Raw genomic sequence first — 17945 nt, forward strand, 5'->3', positions numbered from 1 at the left:
GGTCCCATGTAGCCCCGAGTATTTTAGCCCAATATACCTTTAAAAAATAGGCCCCAGGTAAACTTGACTTTTTTCAATAAATAGAAACGCGTCGTTAAATGTTTTAACCTCCACGTAAAGCATCACCCCTCCACGGGCGTCGCCGCCATTAAATCTGAGGGGAACGTGCCCCCTCACATTTCAAAATTATTCGTTTGTACCTCCCCCCCCCACATTTAGCATAAAATATTAGTTTTATGCCAGTGTGTCGTCGTCCCCCCCACATTTAAAATGCTTCTGACGGCCCTGAGTCCCCCATGTGGATTCATCTCTCTAACTACGCCCCTGTTCAAGACCAATTTTCATATCGGAAATCTTAATTATGATAATGAAATTTCATCTGTTTGTATTATTAAGGGCCTAACCCACCTAGCATTGGTTCGTTGGGCCAACGTCGGCTGTTGGTCGTTATGTCGATGGTCAGAAGCGGACGTCGACACAACGTCTACATAATGAAAATAAGATTTTTGGATATTATTGTTTGTTAGATACACTAACTGCCTTTTAATAGGCTAATTTCCTTTCTTTCTGAATCGATGAAATACACTTGATGTCGTCCAAATTTTTCGTCGGTGTAACGTCTGGCAGACGTCTCATAGACCTTTAGTCTATGTCCAAGATCGAATTTATACAGATTTCTTTTCAGATCAAGATGAACTGTACAACCTATACCTCCACAGAAAAAATTTAAAGGATTCCATAACAATCCCTTTTCTTCGTTGGCTTCATGTCCTGACAACGTCGGGTATTGACTAACTCATGGTCAGTCCCAGACGTTGTCCAGACGTGCAGCTAACGTCCATAATGTACAGTATACCACAGCCATGACAGCTTCCCAGCTAACATTTAACGTTGGCCCCACGTTGGTAGAACGTCGGACATAACGTCGGCCCAACGTCATTAGCAGACGTTGGCCGGACGCCCATCTGCACATCGGGTTTACGTCAACTCAACGTCTTCAGCGAACGTCTAATGCACGTTGTCCCAACGTGCAGTAAACCAAGTAGTGATAAGCAAATGTGTGCAATTCCCTGTGGCCAACGTAAAACCAACGTCCCACGGACATTATGGGGACCATGTGCCAACCTACTTTCACTGTCTGGGTTACGTCAACTCAACATCTGCAGCTAACGTAAAATGCACGTTGTGCCAACTCTCAATTGCCAATTAAAGAGTTCATCATAGGTCAACATGCAAACTCTCAAAGGATTATTTACACACTTAATTATATTGCTATTATCAAGGCGTGTCTAATAAATAAACTTGATCTTGTTGAAAGTTTTCGTCAGCTTACCGACAGACGTTCATCGCGTCTGTAACCCAGGTTACAAATATTGTAAATAATAAAATAAATAGTAAATAATTAACTATAAGATAAGACATAAAACAAAGATTTGTAAAAGAGTCTAATTTACACGTGAAAACATTTATATATATATATAAAAAAAAAAATTGTGCCCCTCCCTTCTCCTCTTGCATGCGCAGTAATGTAGTGCAGTGATTCCCAACCGGGGGTACGCGTACCCCTAGTGGTACGCGAGCACATTACAGGGGGTACGTGGAAAAAATTTTTATATTTAATTTCCCTGATGATGGGTAAATATTATCAGCCATTCCATTAGCTGTGCCCTGGTATAGAAAGAAAATATAGTTATTTATTTTAGTGTTTTGCTCCTGATGTTCTAAGTTTAAATGTCTGTTTAAAGGGGACTCATTCAGCTTTTGTTATAACAAAGGGAGGTTTATTTACTTTTTTTTAAATTTAGTATTTATTTTCAGATTTATCATTCACTTTCGTGGCAACATATATATTTATGTTAAATTTAAACTGAAAATAATAAAATGCCCAATAATTAAATGTTCAAGTTATGGAGATTTAATAAAATGTTTTAAATTTGATAATCAGTTGTACGTTCTACTTTTATTGAATCATCAACACATTTGACAAAGGGGGTACTTGTGGTATGAGAAAATCTCTCAGGGGGTACACAATTCAAAAAAGGTTGGGAAACACTGATGTAGTGCATAGGAGAGAGAGAGACTAACGGCAACAGGCTAAAGAAGCAGCAGAGACGCGAAGTTTGAATTATTTTGTAGTTTTCAGGGTGAATTTCGGATCTTTTCTCGAGGGATAACGACGAAAGTTCATTAGCTCGTGTGCATGTGTGAGGAGACTCGCGTGCACGAGGACATCGGACGGCGAGGTTTGCCCACGGATTTCGAGCTTTAAGAGGCTGAGACAACGTCACAACCGGCTCGAAGGGACAGGGTTTGAACTTTATTTTTCCTACTAGAAGACTATCTCACTGATATTGTGGTAGGATTGTACAATTGCCTCTCATTGATTGAATGGATGAGAACTGAACGGAACATGGAACTGAATCATATTATAAAAACATCCTATGTAATGTACTGTTCATTATTGAATTCTTTTGCCATGTTGTTCATATGGTTTGAGTTGAATAGTATATTTTCAGCTGTATCCTAAAAGAACACTGATTTAAAAGGTCAGTACATTCAAGAAAGGCGCTATAGTAAGAGTTGCAGACTCTTTCAGATTGAGAGTTACTGAAGGGAAGAAGGTAAATAGTTTAGTGAATCTAATTATCAACCCAAGACTAAGTCTTAGAAAAAATAGAAACATCTAGTTGACAAAACTAATGAGAACTGCGATAGTAATTACCTAAACCTATCCTAAACCTATCTATTTGTCTTGAGTGACAAAAGTGATGATGAGATGTAAAGAGCACATTTATGGGTACTTCCATTAACTAATATTTTACACAATGATTTAGTTTTGTACACAAACAATTTTTCTGCCAAATGAAGTTCTATAATTTGTTGTTCTATAAGTTGATGAGAGATAACTCTGTCTTTACCCTAGAAGATATGTTATTTTACCTTTTGAAACTACATGTCTGGTTATTCGCTCGCCTCGTGATGAGCCTTTGCTGAGGTGAATAGTTTTGGAGATACAATTAATTTATTAGGACAAGTTCGATATTTCACAAATCTGGAGTTGTTCATTTTTTCTATCTATTTTTGGTGCTACTAATAAAGTAAAATTTCAGTAAATTTACATTATGGTAAGCAGGCAATTTGGTTTTGAATCCTTTTCAAGGTTGGAACGTTTTATGTAATGAAGAATTAGTTTTTGCTGATGTATCATATTGATCATTGGTGCAAATCACAAGTACTGTTCGAATTTTGTGAGATGAATCTTGTGTTGCACACTTTCAGTTTCACTATAAATTATAATCTAGTCTATACTTTATAAATAACTTTTGTATAACTCCTGTAGAGATTGGTGCAATATTCTGTCCATCCTTTATTTACAAATTTCATAGTTGCAAATGTTTGAAAAAAAGTTGTCATTTTGGCTGTTGAAACTGTGCCTATTTGCAGATTGTATCTCAAAATGTAGAGCTAGTCACTTACACTTACCTTATTTGTAACCTATCACAACAAAACCGGTTATAAGTCACGCTGAACTTGATAGCAATTTGTGAAATCTGAGTTAATCTGTTGCACTCTTATTTCACAATAAGCTTACAAAAGGGAAATTAACGACGAGTCCATATTAACCTGGTCAAGTTCAGAGCAACTTATGACCGGTTTTGTTGTGATGGGTCACATTTATAACTAAAAAAGGCGTTGATACATTATTTGGTCCTGTTGGCATCCACTATTCTAACTAGTCTTAAATGTTCCAATATTTGTTTAAATATCTGCTTCTGTCAAGTAGTTTATAATGGCTTTCATTTTGAAGTGTTCCTGAATATTAGGTTAAAATTGTTTGAATCAATGCCTAACAAGTAACTGATTAAAATAGGTATTTTATAAATGGGCTGTGTGTTAGGTCGGAGTACAGATACTTGTTTAACACATTCCACAGTTGTGACAGGGACCAAAAAACTGATATATAACTGCATATCTTTTAAATCATTTTCTGTATAAACATGTATTGTGTAAGCAGGGTAATGTCATATTAATATTTCTTTATTAAACTGTAGTGTTCACAATGGACCATGTGCTATGTACATAGAATACAAGTATTACCTGTAGTGAAAGTACAAGAAAATTAACATAATTGGGTACAAATGTTTTAAAATTCAAGGTGATTTTATTATTTGTGATGCAATTTAATGATGTTCATTTTTCATTGTTACTGCTGAGTTGAATTATTTATCAATGTCCTGTTAACATAGCTGTTATCATAACAACTGCAATGTTAAGGATTACCTGAAATAAATTATAGGCAACAAGTTGTGACCTCAAACATTCTTTATTACATGTATTTGGGTTGTTGATGTCATCCTGGGTAATGCCTGATGTTCAAGATGCTGTGTATTTCTTGATGTCAGTTTTACTTGGTACCTCGGAACTTTGTACATGTAAAAAGTTAGATTTTATGGGGATTTTAATATTTCATATCCCTTGTAAAATTTATTTCAAGACAATATAATAAATTTAATTAGGAAAATTTGAGAATGTGTGTCTTTTTGTTCCCTTTTTAGATAATCTTGATCATTTTCTTCTTCATTATATTTAGTTTACTGAGCATTGGCACAATGTGCATTTTACATTAGCTGCAGACGTTGAGTTGACGTAACCCAGACATTGAAAGTAGGTTGGCACATGGTCCCCATAATGTCCGTGGGACGTTGGTTTTACGTTGGCCCCAGGGAATTCCACACATTTGCTTATCAGTACTTGGTCTACTGCACGTTGGGACAACGTGCATTTGACGTTCGCTGCAGACGTTGAGTTGACGTAAACCCCATGTGCTATTGACGTTGGGCCGACGTTATGTCCGACGTTCTACCAACGTTGGGCCAACATTAAATGTTAGCTGGGAAAGCATGTACTGCTATGGATTGCTGTTTTTTATATTTATTATTATTAACAACAATAATAACTGCAAATCGCGCTTTGGACTTTATATGCAGACATCATCATTTTTACAGACACATTGATGAGAATCCAACACTTTATTAATCCAAGATCCACATATTAAATAGCCACTAAATCTAAAGTATCATTATAACACGCCAAAATCTAATTGCAATCTAGGTATAAACCAGATGTAACAGTTTTCTACTAAATAAATAATCCATCTAAATATTTACAACTTAATATAAAATAATGTAACAACGGCATAATGAAGTTTCAGCACAAATTTCAAATGACAACTAAATGGACTTAGAAGGTTAGAGACGTCACATAATTTATGCGTATTACGTATATCTCGTAAATGCTATTATTCTAAATTTAATCGGTCTTTCGGCAATTCCAAAGGCAACTAGCAGGAATTACAGTAAATACAACATAACTATATGATACGAACACCTCAGTAAATAAACTAATAACAAATAATTTAAATATATATTTGTGAATTGTAGAACACAATATTTAAAAATCATTGTGGCCTGTTATAAAGCATTCTGCCTAATAGATAGAAATTGCTTTATGTAACCCTGTAGCTCTACTTAAACTGAAAACCTAACTGCATACAAATATTTTATAATGTGAATTTTATCTGAAAAATGACCCTGCGGCTATTTAAGTAATACCAAAACCCTTTTTAAAAAGACACTGAGCTCGTATCACAAAGCTGAATTTTAGGGTTGGCAGGATATGCTGGATTTATGGGCCTGGGTTCTGTGTTAGTACACAAAGATAAAGTCCATTTAAACTGGGCTACCATAAATGCAGTAAGTTATCTAGTTAACCAGCAAATCTGGCTTCTTGATCCAGGCCCACTTACTGCACTATCCAGGATAGCTGCATAAACATTATCTGCAGTGACACACTTGGAGAAGACTCACGGACGTGTACCAACACTACCTCTTCCATTCTTTTGGTCGCATCAACGGTGCATTAATGTCTTATTTCACAGCTTGGGGGTCTTGGAGGGTCAGCACAGGATTCACTGTGAGTCAGTCCAAAACGTGAGTCTGTCACAGTTCATTTGGGGTCTTCAAGACACTGTGGGCAAGGTGTACCTTGTGATAATTAGGTGTTATATTAAACAGGGTTCCTACACATTTGCCATTTTTATATGGCATACTTTTCCAGACTGTATGGGGGGGGGGGGGGGAGTTGACACCTGGCACCGGCAGGTTAGTAGTTCAGTGTCCTCACAAAGGATTCTCTCTCTTTACCCTCCGATGGCATTAGTACTCTTTTTTTCTGACAGTCTGGAACAATTCATTGCAACAGTCACCAAAATATTTGCATACTTCCTTACCTTTTCCCATACTTATCCAGACTTAAATATCAAAATCAAATTCTGTAATTTTCCAAAACTGCCCCATGCTGCATAGGAAGCCAATTTAAATGCATTCGGAGGGTCGTAGCCAAATAGCACTGAGCTACATAATGGAGAGCAGCTGCTCTTATTTCCCAAAGCGCCCTCTGCTGTTGGGCACTTGAAGGTAACTGGAGATGCTGCTAAGCAGGTCCATGTACACAGCCTAAGCGCTAAGACTGGAAAAACATTTTTATAAAATCACAGTTGCTTCAAAACACCCTCATTATGTTTCTTACTGTGGCAACGTCAAGCAACTACAGCCACTAAGACAGTGAAACAGCTCTAAAAAGTCGGCAGTTCTCTAACATTGACTTAAGCTCAACACGACGGTTCACATCTCCTGATCACTCCCGCCGCGATCTAGACGAAGACGCTGAAGAGAGGGAACTCTGATTTGTCAGGGTGGAGGACATCCACGAGGAAACAGACCGTACCAGAGAGACCCTCGAAAAGACTGTAAATGCGATTCATGGAACTGGAGCCGATCTTGAACTCATCACTGAACAGGAACTCTGCAAACCTGCGGCAAGAAGGATGGGGAAGCATTCGGTCAGGGAGATCTGAGAGTCAGAGTATTGTTCACAATTCAAGCAGATTAAAACAGTAAAGAACAGTCAAGAACTACTCAGAGGGTGTTCCTCAATACCAAGAACGCAAAGGTTATACTTGTGGTCCTGGCAAGACCGGTCTTGCTAACTTTCCCCCCAAGAATGAATCATGGATTGGTCTCATTTGGCGAGGATGCTACTGATGTATCCTTGAATTTTGATGCGAGGCAAAAATGACATCTGGGGATTTTTACTGTCATCTGTTCCTCTGTTCTTGAGTATTAGAACAGTGGAATATGGTGTAAAACGAGTACATGAGAACACAATTACGGTCAAGTACGTGTATTAAGGAACACCCAGCCTTCCTAGCACTGCAGGAAGTCAGCTGTGCCTTGCCTCTGCGCGCGGTAAATGTATTTGGAGTTTCCCGTGAGCCGGTAGAGGAGCAGAAAGACGTAGGCACTCCCAGCGACGCCGTGACAGATCCCAGGGCCCTTTTTCAGCAGACCCTTCTGCCACACTAGCTCGCCACTTCGGATGCAAGTGTCCAAGTACTGTGGCCTCTTGTTGATCAGATAGGCCTTGGCGAATAGGTAGGCGACGCCTGGAAAGAAGGGAGGGGAGAATACAGAACGGCCACACATACGGCACTGAAGAAATGTGGGTTAAACGCGGCAAACAAAGGGCCCTTGTTGGGATTTGAAGCAGCAGCCCAAGCCTTTACCCGCGTCTGAGCCTGAATACTGCAAAGGACAGTGGGACTCTCACCCGGGGCTCCGTGGCACCAGTGTACCAGCTCATTCTCCCGCTGGATTATGGCGCCCAGCTCGGCTGGCCAGTTGCAGCTCTGCTCCTGATTCATCAGGAAGTCCACGCTCTGCCACACCAGCTCCTTCTCCCCCGACGACAACACTTCCTGGTAAGACAGCAGCATCTGCAGGATGGAGGAGAGGCCGTGGGCAGCACCTACAGAGGGGCACAAGTATGCACAAGGGCACAGACGGGCACACACAGACACACACACACGCACGCAGTGACTAGAGAGGGCACAAAATGCAACCGTGCCCCTTAAAATTCAGCATTCACAAAATGTTTCTTGTGCTTTCAAAACACTGGTAATATACACACCTGCTTTGAACTGATTTTTTTTTCTATGTTGATTAAATCATTCGCATATAGCTTTAGATATATAATAAACATTTTGTGGACAAGGGGCCTGGTATAAGATGCAGCAATTTCACAAAAATAATTCCACATTTACTTTTTTACTCCACAACATTCCATTAGAAAGTATACCGGATCAGATAAGCTAAGGGTATTTTATGGATTATCTCATTATTACACAGTTGTTTGATTATAAGAAAAATGGCACAAGTTGATAATTAAAATTCTGAAAGTATCTGGTCAATTTTCTTTGGTAAACCGTTGTTAAACTAATACTTAGCACATCTGATTCCCAGACATTCAAGTAAAACATGCCAATTTCCACGGAGAGCAGAGACTTGTACCAACCATCCCCATCATATGTCATATGGCCGGTGCCATTTTCGAGGTGAGAGAAAAAGCATGCAGACACCTGTGCAATAAACACGAATATCCTTGAGTCTGATCTGGTAAAAGTCTTCTCAGTTAGCGGCCGAACTGTTCGCAAAGAGGGCCGAGCCGCCTCCGATCGCGTAAAGTTTGATTGTTGGCTCAGCCGGGTACCATCTCGGCTGTATCAGATTATGCTGATGCGTTGCTTTTCACTCCTGTGCAGCAAACGGCTCGCTTTAGACCGATCTTTTCAGGGATTAGTTAAATGCGGTGCATGGGCTGCGTGCGAAAATGGTTTGGGCGAGTAGATTTAGGTGAATGACATGCAGTTAATGTTCATGTGATGCAGTGTTTAAGCTTTTTTATTCATTTATTTTGGTTTTGCCAAAACTTAATCGAGCAACCTCTTTCAGTCTCAGTCGGGTACATAATGTTGCTGCCTTCATGCAAACATTGCCGCAATCGCTTTGCTTACTATGACCTTTATGTTGGTGTGAAAGTTAAATCTTCAAGTCTGAAGGACTTCGTCATCTGGTGCTATCAAGGAAGAGTAAGATTAGCTTCAGTATGAGGACATACAAGGAGCTCCGCAGGGGACAGGCGCGTGAGCAAGAACACGCGCCTTTGGTCACTTTTCCGAAATTTTGCAGCTCAAATCGTTTTGCATAAATGTTCATGTAATTGGCAGTGCCAAAGGAGACAGCAGTTATTACTAAAAAAAGGTGACAGTCAAAAAACATTCAGTATATATATATATATATATATATATATATATATATATATATATATATATATATATATATATACAATATATATCTATTTCAGTTTCGATCATGTCAACGCGACAGTTCTTACCCAAATATTCAGTTCCATAATATGAATACATGAGAGGAAATGGTTTCCTCTTCTTTCTTGCGTACTGCTTACCAGAGTCGATAATAGCATGGCAGATAGCTTTTATTTGTTCTGGACTTAGTATCTGTAAGAAAGTAATACACAAAAGAAAATTAAGGCATGTATAATCTGGCGAGACAATTGTCTGTCACAAACATTTCAAAACAGATTTATCACATCTCCGCCCTTCCTCTTGGAATAGCTTTAATATTATTCGACAATCGTGTGTATTTAGTGTGCGACTGCAGCAATACATTAAATTAGCATAGGAGAGCAACACGCACGCAAGCATAACGCGCTTGGATGGATGCGCGTTTGCCATGACCAGCTGCAAATAATGAAATATATATCGTTTGGAGCAGTTGTCATGGGAACTGCGCGTTTTCGGATAGCTTTTGTGTCTCTACATTCAGAGCTGCTAAAGTCAGTCAAAAGGGGAATCTCGTGTTCATTTCCAATGGAATACATATATGTATTTGGGTATTGGTTGGTCGCAAACTCTTTTTGGGAATACACGCAATTTTAATAACAACACACGCACCAACGCACACACCGGCCACCCGTCACGCGCATTGCTTAAAGTGGCGCGTGCGCCCCCTGTTAGCGGTACTGCAACAACGTGACGTACGAGGGTTTGAAGGTAGATTGTGAAAGCAACGTGCAATCTTTTAACCACACCCAAAAATGAAGTGTTTTAGGCACGGCTTGCAATCACCCGTCCTCTGTCGCCGGCGTTGCCAGTCAGCATCTTACCTCTATGCCAAGCCTCTGTTTCAGCACTAGAGCGGCGCACAGGTATCCTGCTCTCCCCACGAACAGCTCGTCCGAGCCGCACTCGAGGAAACTGATGGGCGCACACACCTCCCATAGGTTTCGAAATTTTGTCAGGGGCTTGACGAAGTCCGACAAGCCCATGGCTTTGTAGACCATGGCAGCCACGGCGTAGATCCCGGCTCCGCCGAGCAGGAACGCAGCGCGCATGTTTGTGTCCTGCTCCCTATCCACATACTTCACCGACACGTCAATGATCTGTTTCGCGTTTTTCAGGTACGTGTCTCTTTGCTTAGAAAATAAAGGGCATTCTGAGACATAGTACAGCATGTATGCCACACCGGCTGGACCATCATATAAACCGCCGTCGCATTCACTTGAGTCAAGTGGTACCTTCTTCATGATCTTCTCTATACTTGCGATGACAACAGGCACTATCGCTTCGTTACCCTGTCCCGAGAGCAAAGCTCCAGTATAATCGGCATAGCGGTTCTCAAAGCAACGCTTGTTTTCCATCACTAATTAAAGTGAATTAACAGAGACTGCAAAGTCAGAGTAGAAACCCAGTTTTGTTGGTCTTAGTGGCGTATTCAATGTAGTCCAATAAACGCCGAAATAAAGTTAGTAAAATCAAAACTTTAATTTCCCGACCACGACTGACGAGGTAAAGCGAAGGACCGATTCATTTTTTTTGTCAACCAGTATATTACGACTGGTGCTTCAGAAGAGACCGGAAATGGTATCACATCGATAACAGTGATTTGTGGGATTTGTATTCCCCACAACATTCAGTAAGAAAACCATAATAACCTACTGCTGTATAAAATACAGTCATTTACAGATATACCCCGTATGTTTATGCATATTTTGGCCTATATTTAGCAAATATATCAAATTAAATAATTTAAACTTCTCACTATTGAATTACATTTAATTATCGAGCCTATTTAATACGCGACTTGTTTAGTGGTGAATATAACAGTCAAGATGTTCATTAGTTGATCATTAATTCACTCAGAAATTAGAGTTCACAATAAGGCAGATTAATTTGAAGAATTAAAAAATGATGACCACGCCACGAGATCCAGCAGATGGAGACATGTGCATAGAAGTGAACAACTGTTACTTGAAATAATTTCTGAATCAGAATCATTTTACTCGCGAAGGACAAGATTTTCATGCAGGTGGTGGCATCAAGTATGCAATTAAGCATAAAATCAAGACAAATGTACAAAAACAAGAAACGGAGGCAGAAACAGAAAATCGAGATCTGCAATGATAAATTAACGAGTATACGTGAAAATAAAGGCGAGAAAAGCAGATGCAGGGAAAAGTCAATGCGATTAAATATGAAAAGATACCGCAAGTGACACTGCATGTCATGCGTTCTTTTTCCGGGGGGCGGCGCTACTTTGTGGCACAAGCGGGTGCCTTCAGTGACATGCAGGCTACGTGCTCTGAAGGTCAAGCAATCAAGCAACGCATGCAGGTGCCTCATTCCGGCGATCTTCAGGGCATACCAGCCACACTCCCTTCTTTTATCCATCTGTCTATCTGTTTGTTTGGTTTAATTATCCGTTTATTTATTGCTTGATCATTACACAGTCACTTTGTGCTGCATGTTCGGCACTTTAGTGTACATCCATTTTGCATTTGTCGTTACTAATTACTGTACTATACTGTTTTCACATTGCCTTTTTAACATATATGAATTTATTTCTTGTACATAGTAAGGCTTAATTTTTTAAAATTAAAATTGATCTAATATGTTTAAGTAATAGGACCTTGTTTTTTTCCCTTTGTCTTTCTATTTGCTGCTTAACGTCGGAATTTTCCTTCGGGGAATAATAAAGTGTCTGTCTGTCTGTCTGTCTGTCTGTCTGTCTGTCTGTCTGTCTGTTTGATCTTGACTGGTTAGTACGGACCTTCCGCTGACGGTCATTGGTCTCCGCATATCACACAATAAGTGCGATGACAGAGGCAAACTGCACAGAAACGGAGGATGGAATAAATCATTCTATTACGGTCGTGTGTAACTGTGGAACAAATCCGTTGGTCATGCACTATATAGTGTCATATTTCAGACTGCTATTCCATACCAAAAATCCTAACATAGAAACTCGAGATTGAATCGCCACATTGAAGCTTAACAACAATAGAGCGAAGCTATTTTCATAACGCAAGTCACGAATAATTGAATATCCTATAATAGTGCCGGACAGAATTGTCAGTAAAAAATGACAAATGACATGTAATTTTGCTGTGAACTCAAAATTAAATGCTGTTCGATTCATCCTTATTGATTCTCAAACGTTTTAATTTATGATTCCGGTTGGTTACAGTCCGCTTGATTTCAGAAAGAAATGTTACATGTCACGGTTCAAGAACAGAAAGTATTAAAAATTGTGAACAAGAGCAGCACTGCAGCATGAAGATGTTATACACACAACTGCAGCCCAGTAACTTTTGCCTTTTGCTCGTCTAGCGAGTCGGATGCTATCCATGGTCCTGAAAGAACTGCTACTTAGTAGAAATTAAATTAAAGACGTTCAAAATAAATTATAAACTCAGATTTATTTTAAAGCCACACCTCAAACTAACAGTTGTTGCTGTTAGTTGTTTTCCCTTACACTATTTGGTAGGACATCACGTTGCACTTCTACTGCCGATACGTCATTGTACTGAGTTGCATACATTTTGCTCAAGTTAACATGGCCGTGCCTGAGTAATATGATATTACAGGGTTGTGATGTGATGTGCTTGTGAACAAATGAGGGACCGTAATGATATCTGAGGCGGTACACAGTGTATACATAGTACAACTGTCGGTGTAATCTAGAATTGTCTCTCGGAATAAAGATTAATAATATAGTTTCTAAAATTCTGTTAGCTATATAGTTATTGCGATATTGATCATGACCGTCACCGCCTGAACTGTCATTAGACCTATAAGCTCCTTGGGTCTTCGTTATCAAAATCAGTTTCAATTTGAAGCCGGATGCCCTTGACCACATTGATGTATTATATAGCAGAGTCACCATTACCGTCCACTTTAGGAAGAATGTGATCGCAGAACGACTTAGTCTGGCAGCGTTAGACTGGTGAGGGGGCTCTTCTGCGTCAGTGGGTCGAATTAGAGATTCAGTCCGCCAGCAGCCTGTTGGGGGGTAGTGAGACATATGGAGGTAAGAGAGAGATAGGCGTGAGATTGATACCCCGATTACTGTCCGCAAAAGCATTTACGGCAGATAAATCAAATGTCAATTCTTTCAGCTCCAGGCTAATCTCAGACTGTGCTGTGCTTTACCGTGTGGAGCTAATTTAAAAAGTCATTTTAGGTATGAAGTGCATTGATCTAGTTTGCATTTTAATTAATTTAGACGTTGTAACCTGGAGCAGTTTTAAATGATTATGAAAGTAGTATATTTTGTGCAAAGCATTCAGGCGCGATTTGAAATTGGCAGGTATCCATAAAAACGCTCTTAAACAAGTCAAGTAAATTGGATTAACAGACAGTTTACGCAAAGGTTTTTCGCTCTTTCTTTAATTTATTTTTCTGGAAGTTAAATTATTTCCATTGACCTGCTTTCCTAACTGTTTAACGTGAGAGCTTAAATACCGTTGTGATATTGTAAATCTTTATATCGTATTTTAACTGTTTTAAAGAAACAGAAATCGGGGAAATCGGGTTTATCGCGGTAATCAGGCAACCAGAAATGAAGTCTGCAGGCAGAGACGACAGTCGGGGTCATGGTTCCAGGAGGGTCGAAAGCCGGGAAGATCAGTCATACACAGGTACGATGACCGGGGGGGGGGAGATACACAGAGTAAGTACAAGGGCTGCATGCAGGGACGAAGGAGGGCAGGATAAGCGAAGGTACTCAGCGAACTGCGGGGCGTGACGGCTTTGCACAGTTCGTACTCTAATTTTAAATGTATTTGCATAAATTAGATCAGGGTTTCCCAATCCGGTCTTCGGGGACTCACAGCAGTCCACGTTTTTGCTCCCTCCCAGCACCCGGTAGGATCGGACTGGGAAACATTGATCTAGATTATTATATAATCCCATCACTGCGCTCTCAGATGCCTGGTTCCAAAAAGCAGAATCAGAATGAGATGTCACAGAAACCGACAAATGATTATAGGTTGCCCTTGTATTTTAATACATGTACACTACATTTCTTGCAAAGTATCAAGTTGGAAAGCAGCGTTCTGCGGTATACAGAATACAGCTCCACTGGAAATGTGTGCCTGCTGAGTTAAGATCTTGACAAATAACAGGGTAGGCTGAAGATTGAATGGTTTCTATTAATGTATCCTGGAGTTTGCTCCGGTGGGATAATTGGTCGGATCACCAGAAAGTGCAATAATGGTGTTATACGGAAAAGAAGCAATGTGGTTCAAATAAAGATTAACTGTCGGGACTAGTGTCCGTATGTCCCTGTCTCATGAGTCTTGTCCCTATTTGACCAACAGGTGTCACTGATCATCCTATTCCCCCCTCTGTCCTGTAGCCCCTCACTCCCTGGGGTGTTTCCCTCCTCCCTGGCGCCACCGTGTGGATTAATCTGCCATGACCCAGACTTTCCTTTTGGTTGTGGGTTTGATTTATTTAATATTTGTTGTTTTGTGTTCTCTTGGTTCCCTTTGTGTGTTTGCTCTCTGGTTGTATTATGTTCAGTTGTCCTTGTTTTACTTTCCCATTATTTTCTGGTTTCCCCTTCACGTTCTTTTTGAGTCTAATAAAGTCTTTTTTTGTGGATCGTCCCTCTTTCCTTTGTCATGTCCAGTTGTAACATCACCATCAGTCATATTTTTCCCCATCACCCATCCATCCGTCGTATTACCACTTTTGTTTAGCAAAAAGTCGCACCACCTACTGTACACAAATATAGTATCAAACACGGTGGTTCTGGTCTCATAAACGTGCATTACATCATGTCCACGCGCAAAAAGAAACACTATATTTAATTTATTTAATGAAGCAAACTAAAAGCAGCAGGGAAAATGTTAATGAACTTAAGGAAAGAAGTTGAACTTTAAATTAGGTGTACGGTTCATGTGCATTGCCAAATATATCATACAGTCACTGGCCACTTTATTAGGTACACCTGTTCAACCGCTTATTGAAGCAAATATCTAATCAGCCAATCATATGTCAGTAGTGCAACATTGCATCATCTCCGTACTGATGAGTTACAGGTGATGTGTGAGCCAGTGCCTCGCATCCAAGTGTTTAAACCAATTTGGGGTTCTTAGGGGCAATCAGGTAGGAGGCGGTGGTGTTCCTCCTGGAAATTGTGCATGCGATTTCCTCGTAGCCAGTAATGACAGGTTTGTGCTTGTGAGCTTTTGTTCTGTCTATTGAATTGTGTTTCATATCCCCACACATTTCCAGCCAGTCATCGTGCGCGCATTCTGTTAGGAAATACAATACGGCATGACATTTTGTCTTCCCATGGACGTATTAGGAATAATTCTGGTAAAATTACTGGTAAAAAAACAACCTTTTCAAAACCATTATCAAAGTACGACTGCAGAAAAGATCTACAGCTATTCTTTTCAAACAATGGCTACATTAACTTGGATGACATTAAGGAAAAATGATCAAGCTGTCATAGTAACGTCTGTACTTCTGGCATTGTGGTCATTATTTAATGAGACTTTTAGTAAAATAGAAGTTTTGTATAAATTACTGTTTTCATTTATATACAAGCGTATCTGTCACGCCCGGGTCGTCCGATCCTCCCATATGCCACGCCCCCTCAAACTCGTGTGGAATCCCTACCTTTACCAGCTGTTCCTTGTTTCCTGCCATTAGTTCTGTGTATTTCAGTCCCCGTTCGAGTATATTTCCCCAATCTAGTCATTGATGATACGTATTTCCTGTTCCCTTGGAAGGATTGATTCCTAATAAACTCCTCGTTCCCTGATCCTGCGACTCCAGTTCATGTTTCCTTGTTCCGTGCTCACGCCTAGTCCTGACAGTACCTTTAAACCTCCAACAATTAGGGCCCGAAATTAAGAATTCATGAATCTTGTTAGTTCTCAACGTCGTCATGCATTGCAAGGAGAAATCTGTCGTAAATACAGAATGTTGCGATATCCGAAGTATATTGTAAAGAACTTATCCTGCTCAGTGAAGACCGTCACACACAACCCGGCAGGGTCGTCACGGAGGTATCCGTATTATATAGATAAAAGGACGGACACAGTTTCAGGGAACCATCAGCGGGATCGGTTTTATCACCCAGAGTACCGTACACACGCGGCTTCTTTTCCATCTTCCATTTTTTTTCTCTCTCTCACGCAACGTCTACGTCATCACGTTCATCACAATATGAATTAATACATAAATTAAAACTATTAAAATATTAAAGATCTTCCCAGTAACTCATCCTGAACTTCAAATTCGTGATTTTTAAACTCAAAACTGCAAACAGCCCGAAATCATGCATTTCTGGAAATATGTACAAATGACCATGCATACTTTTTAGTTAACAGTTAAAGTCTATTTTCTCCATTTAGTCGGTAAAAAGCACGCCCTGTTCCGGGTACACCGACGCTTTTGCTGGCTTTTTGTATTATGAATGTACCTCTTTGAACTCGCTTATGTGATCGAACTCTACCGACTCACATTTAACATTTATTATCAGTGTCACTAAAGTTCACCCATTTCCGCCATAAATGCCAGCAGATAATTTTCCATGACATTAACTTTGCAGTTTTATTGTCACTTTGAGTGCCAGAGTGCTTCTCCAAGACATTGCTTAATTGCACTGTATTCCCTGCTGTAACTGAAAAAAAATACCCCTCCTCAAATTGTATCTGTACGGTGGCTAAGTGCAGAAAACACTTATAAACTCCGAAAACACAGGCAAAACAAAAACTCGATGCAAATACACTCACAGCACAACGGAAGTTCCTGAGGGGGCAATGACACTAGATTGACGACTGAGCCTGGGTGGTATGTCGAATATTTACAGTCTATTAATATTTTTTGCAACCGAGATGTAAGATGGTACGGTACCCTTTATATAAAAATACTTTTATCTTGTGTTAAAATTAGGACCATATTAAAAATAATAAATGGAGACCAATAGTATTCCTTCATGGTCGTGAGAAACCTAACAATTAAATCCATTAGCCCCGTTGTCATGACCTGCTCGTCCAGTTCTCGTGTGTGCCACGCCCCCTGATCAACCACGTGTGCTCCCCGATTGTGCCCAGCTGTTTTCCATTAGTCTGAAATGCTTGTCCGTGGCTGTCTCCCAGTTCAGCGCAACCTGATAGATCCTTCGCAGCCCAACCTATCCCAAGATTCACTGTGTGGGTTTTGCGAAGGATGTGGCCAACAAACGGCACACAGTCTGCGTCCTACCGAGGATGTAGCTACTGAACTGGGACACAGCCCATATTAATGTGGCTCCGTGGAACATGAGTCTCTTCAGTTTAGCACCGTCATTTTGCACTTTGAAACTAATATTATTTTGTTAATTTATTTTAATATTATTATTTTAGTAAGTTTTATTCACTTACTACGACTTAGGAAAACTGGACAAAATTCCGCTAATTTCACTGCACGTGGTCTCAGTAGTTCTGAACTGGGTCCTGATAATACAGTTGCAGTTATGTGCGAAATGGCCCGTTACGTTATCAGCAAATACACTACCTGGCCAAAATAAATAAGAAAGTGGCATACTTTAGTATTTCATTGGACCGCATTTAGTCTTGATTATGATCCACATTTATAAACGCATTGTTTCTATGTCGTTATGCAACAACTCAACAGTTTTTTTCATCCAGATTTACATTGATTTTTTATCAAGGTCTTATATAGATGA

At 39.9% G+C, this 17945-nt stretch overlaps 1 protein-coding gene across 1 annotated transcript; it reads right to left on the reverse strand.

Annotated features, from left to right (window-relative positions):
- Positions 1-4964: 4964 nt before the first annotated feature.
- LOC125722904 (lanC-like protein 3) lies at positions 4965-10984 on the reverse strand. Its single transcript, XM_048999160.1, has 5 exons — positions 10084-10984; positions 9292-9415; positions 7669-7866; positions 7297-7504; positions 4965-6872 (listed from the first exon to the last, which is right to left on the reverse strand). The coding sequence occupies exons 1-5, from the start codon at positions 10615-10617 to the stop codon at positions 6713-6715; spliced, it is 1224 nt and encodes a 407-aa protein (XP_048855117.1). The 5' UTR covers positions 10618-10984; the 3' UTR covers positions 4965-6712.
- Positions 10985-17945: the final 6961 nt, after the last annotated feature.

The sequence above is a fragment of the Brienomyrus brachyistius genome, unplaced genomic scaffold (assembly GCF_023856365.1).
Source record: "Brienomyrus brachyistius isolate T26 unplaced genomic scaffold, BBRACH_0.4 scaffold44, whole genome shotgun sequence".
Taxonomy (NCBI): domain Eukaryota; kingdom Metazoa; phylum Chordata; class Actinopteri; order Osteoglossiformes; family Mormyridae; genus Brienomyrus; species Brienomyrus brachyistius.

Bases quoted from the DNA above. Each gene is read 5' to 3' on its own strand.
- LOC125722904 (XM_048999160.1), bottom strand. From the start codon at position 10,617: ATGGAAAACAAGCGTTGCTTTGAGAACCGCTATGCCGATTATACTGGA. The intron at 7,505-7,668 runs GTGAGAGTCCCA...CCTTCTTTCCAG, and splicing joins CTGGTGCCACGGAGCCCCGG to GCGTCGCCTACCTATTCGCC. The intron at 6,873-7,296 runs GCAAGGCACAGC...TTCTTGCCGCAG, and splicing joins TACATTTACCGCGCGCAGAG to GTTTGCAGAGTTCCTGTTCA.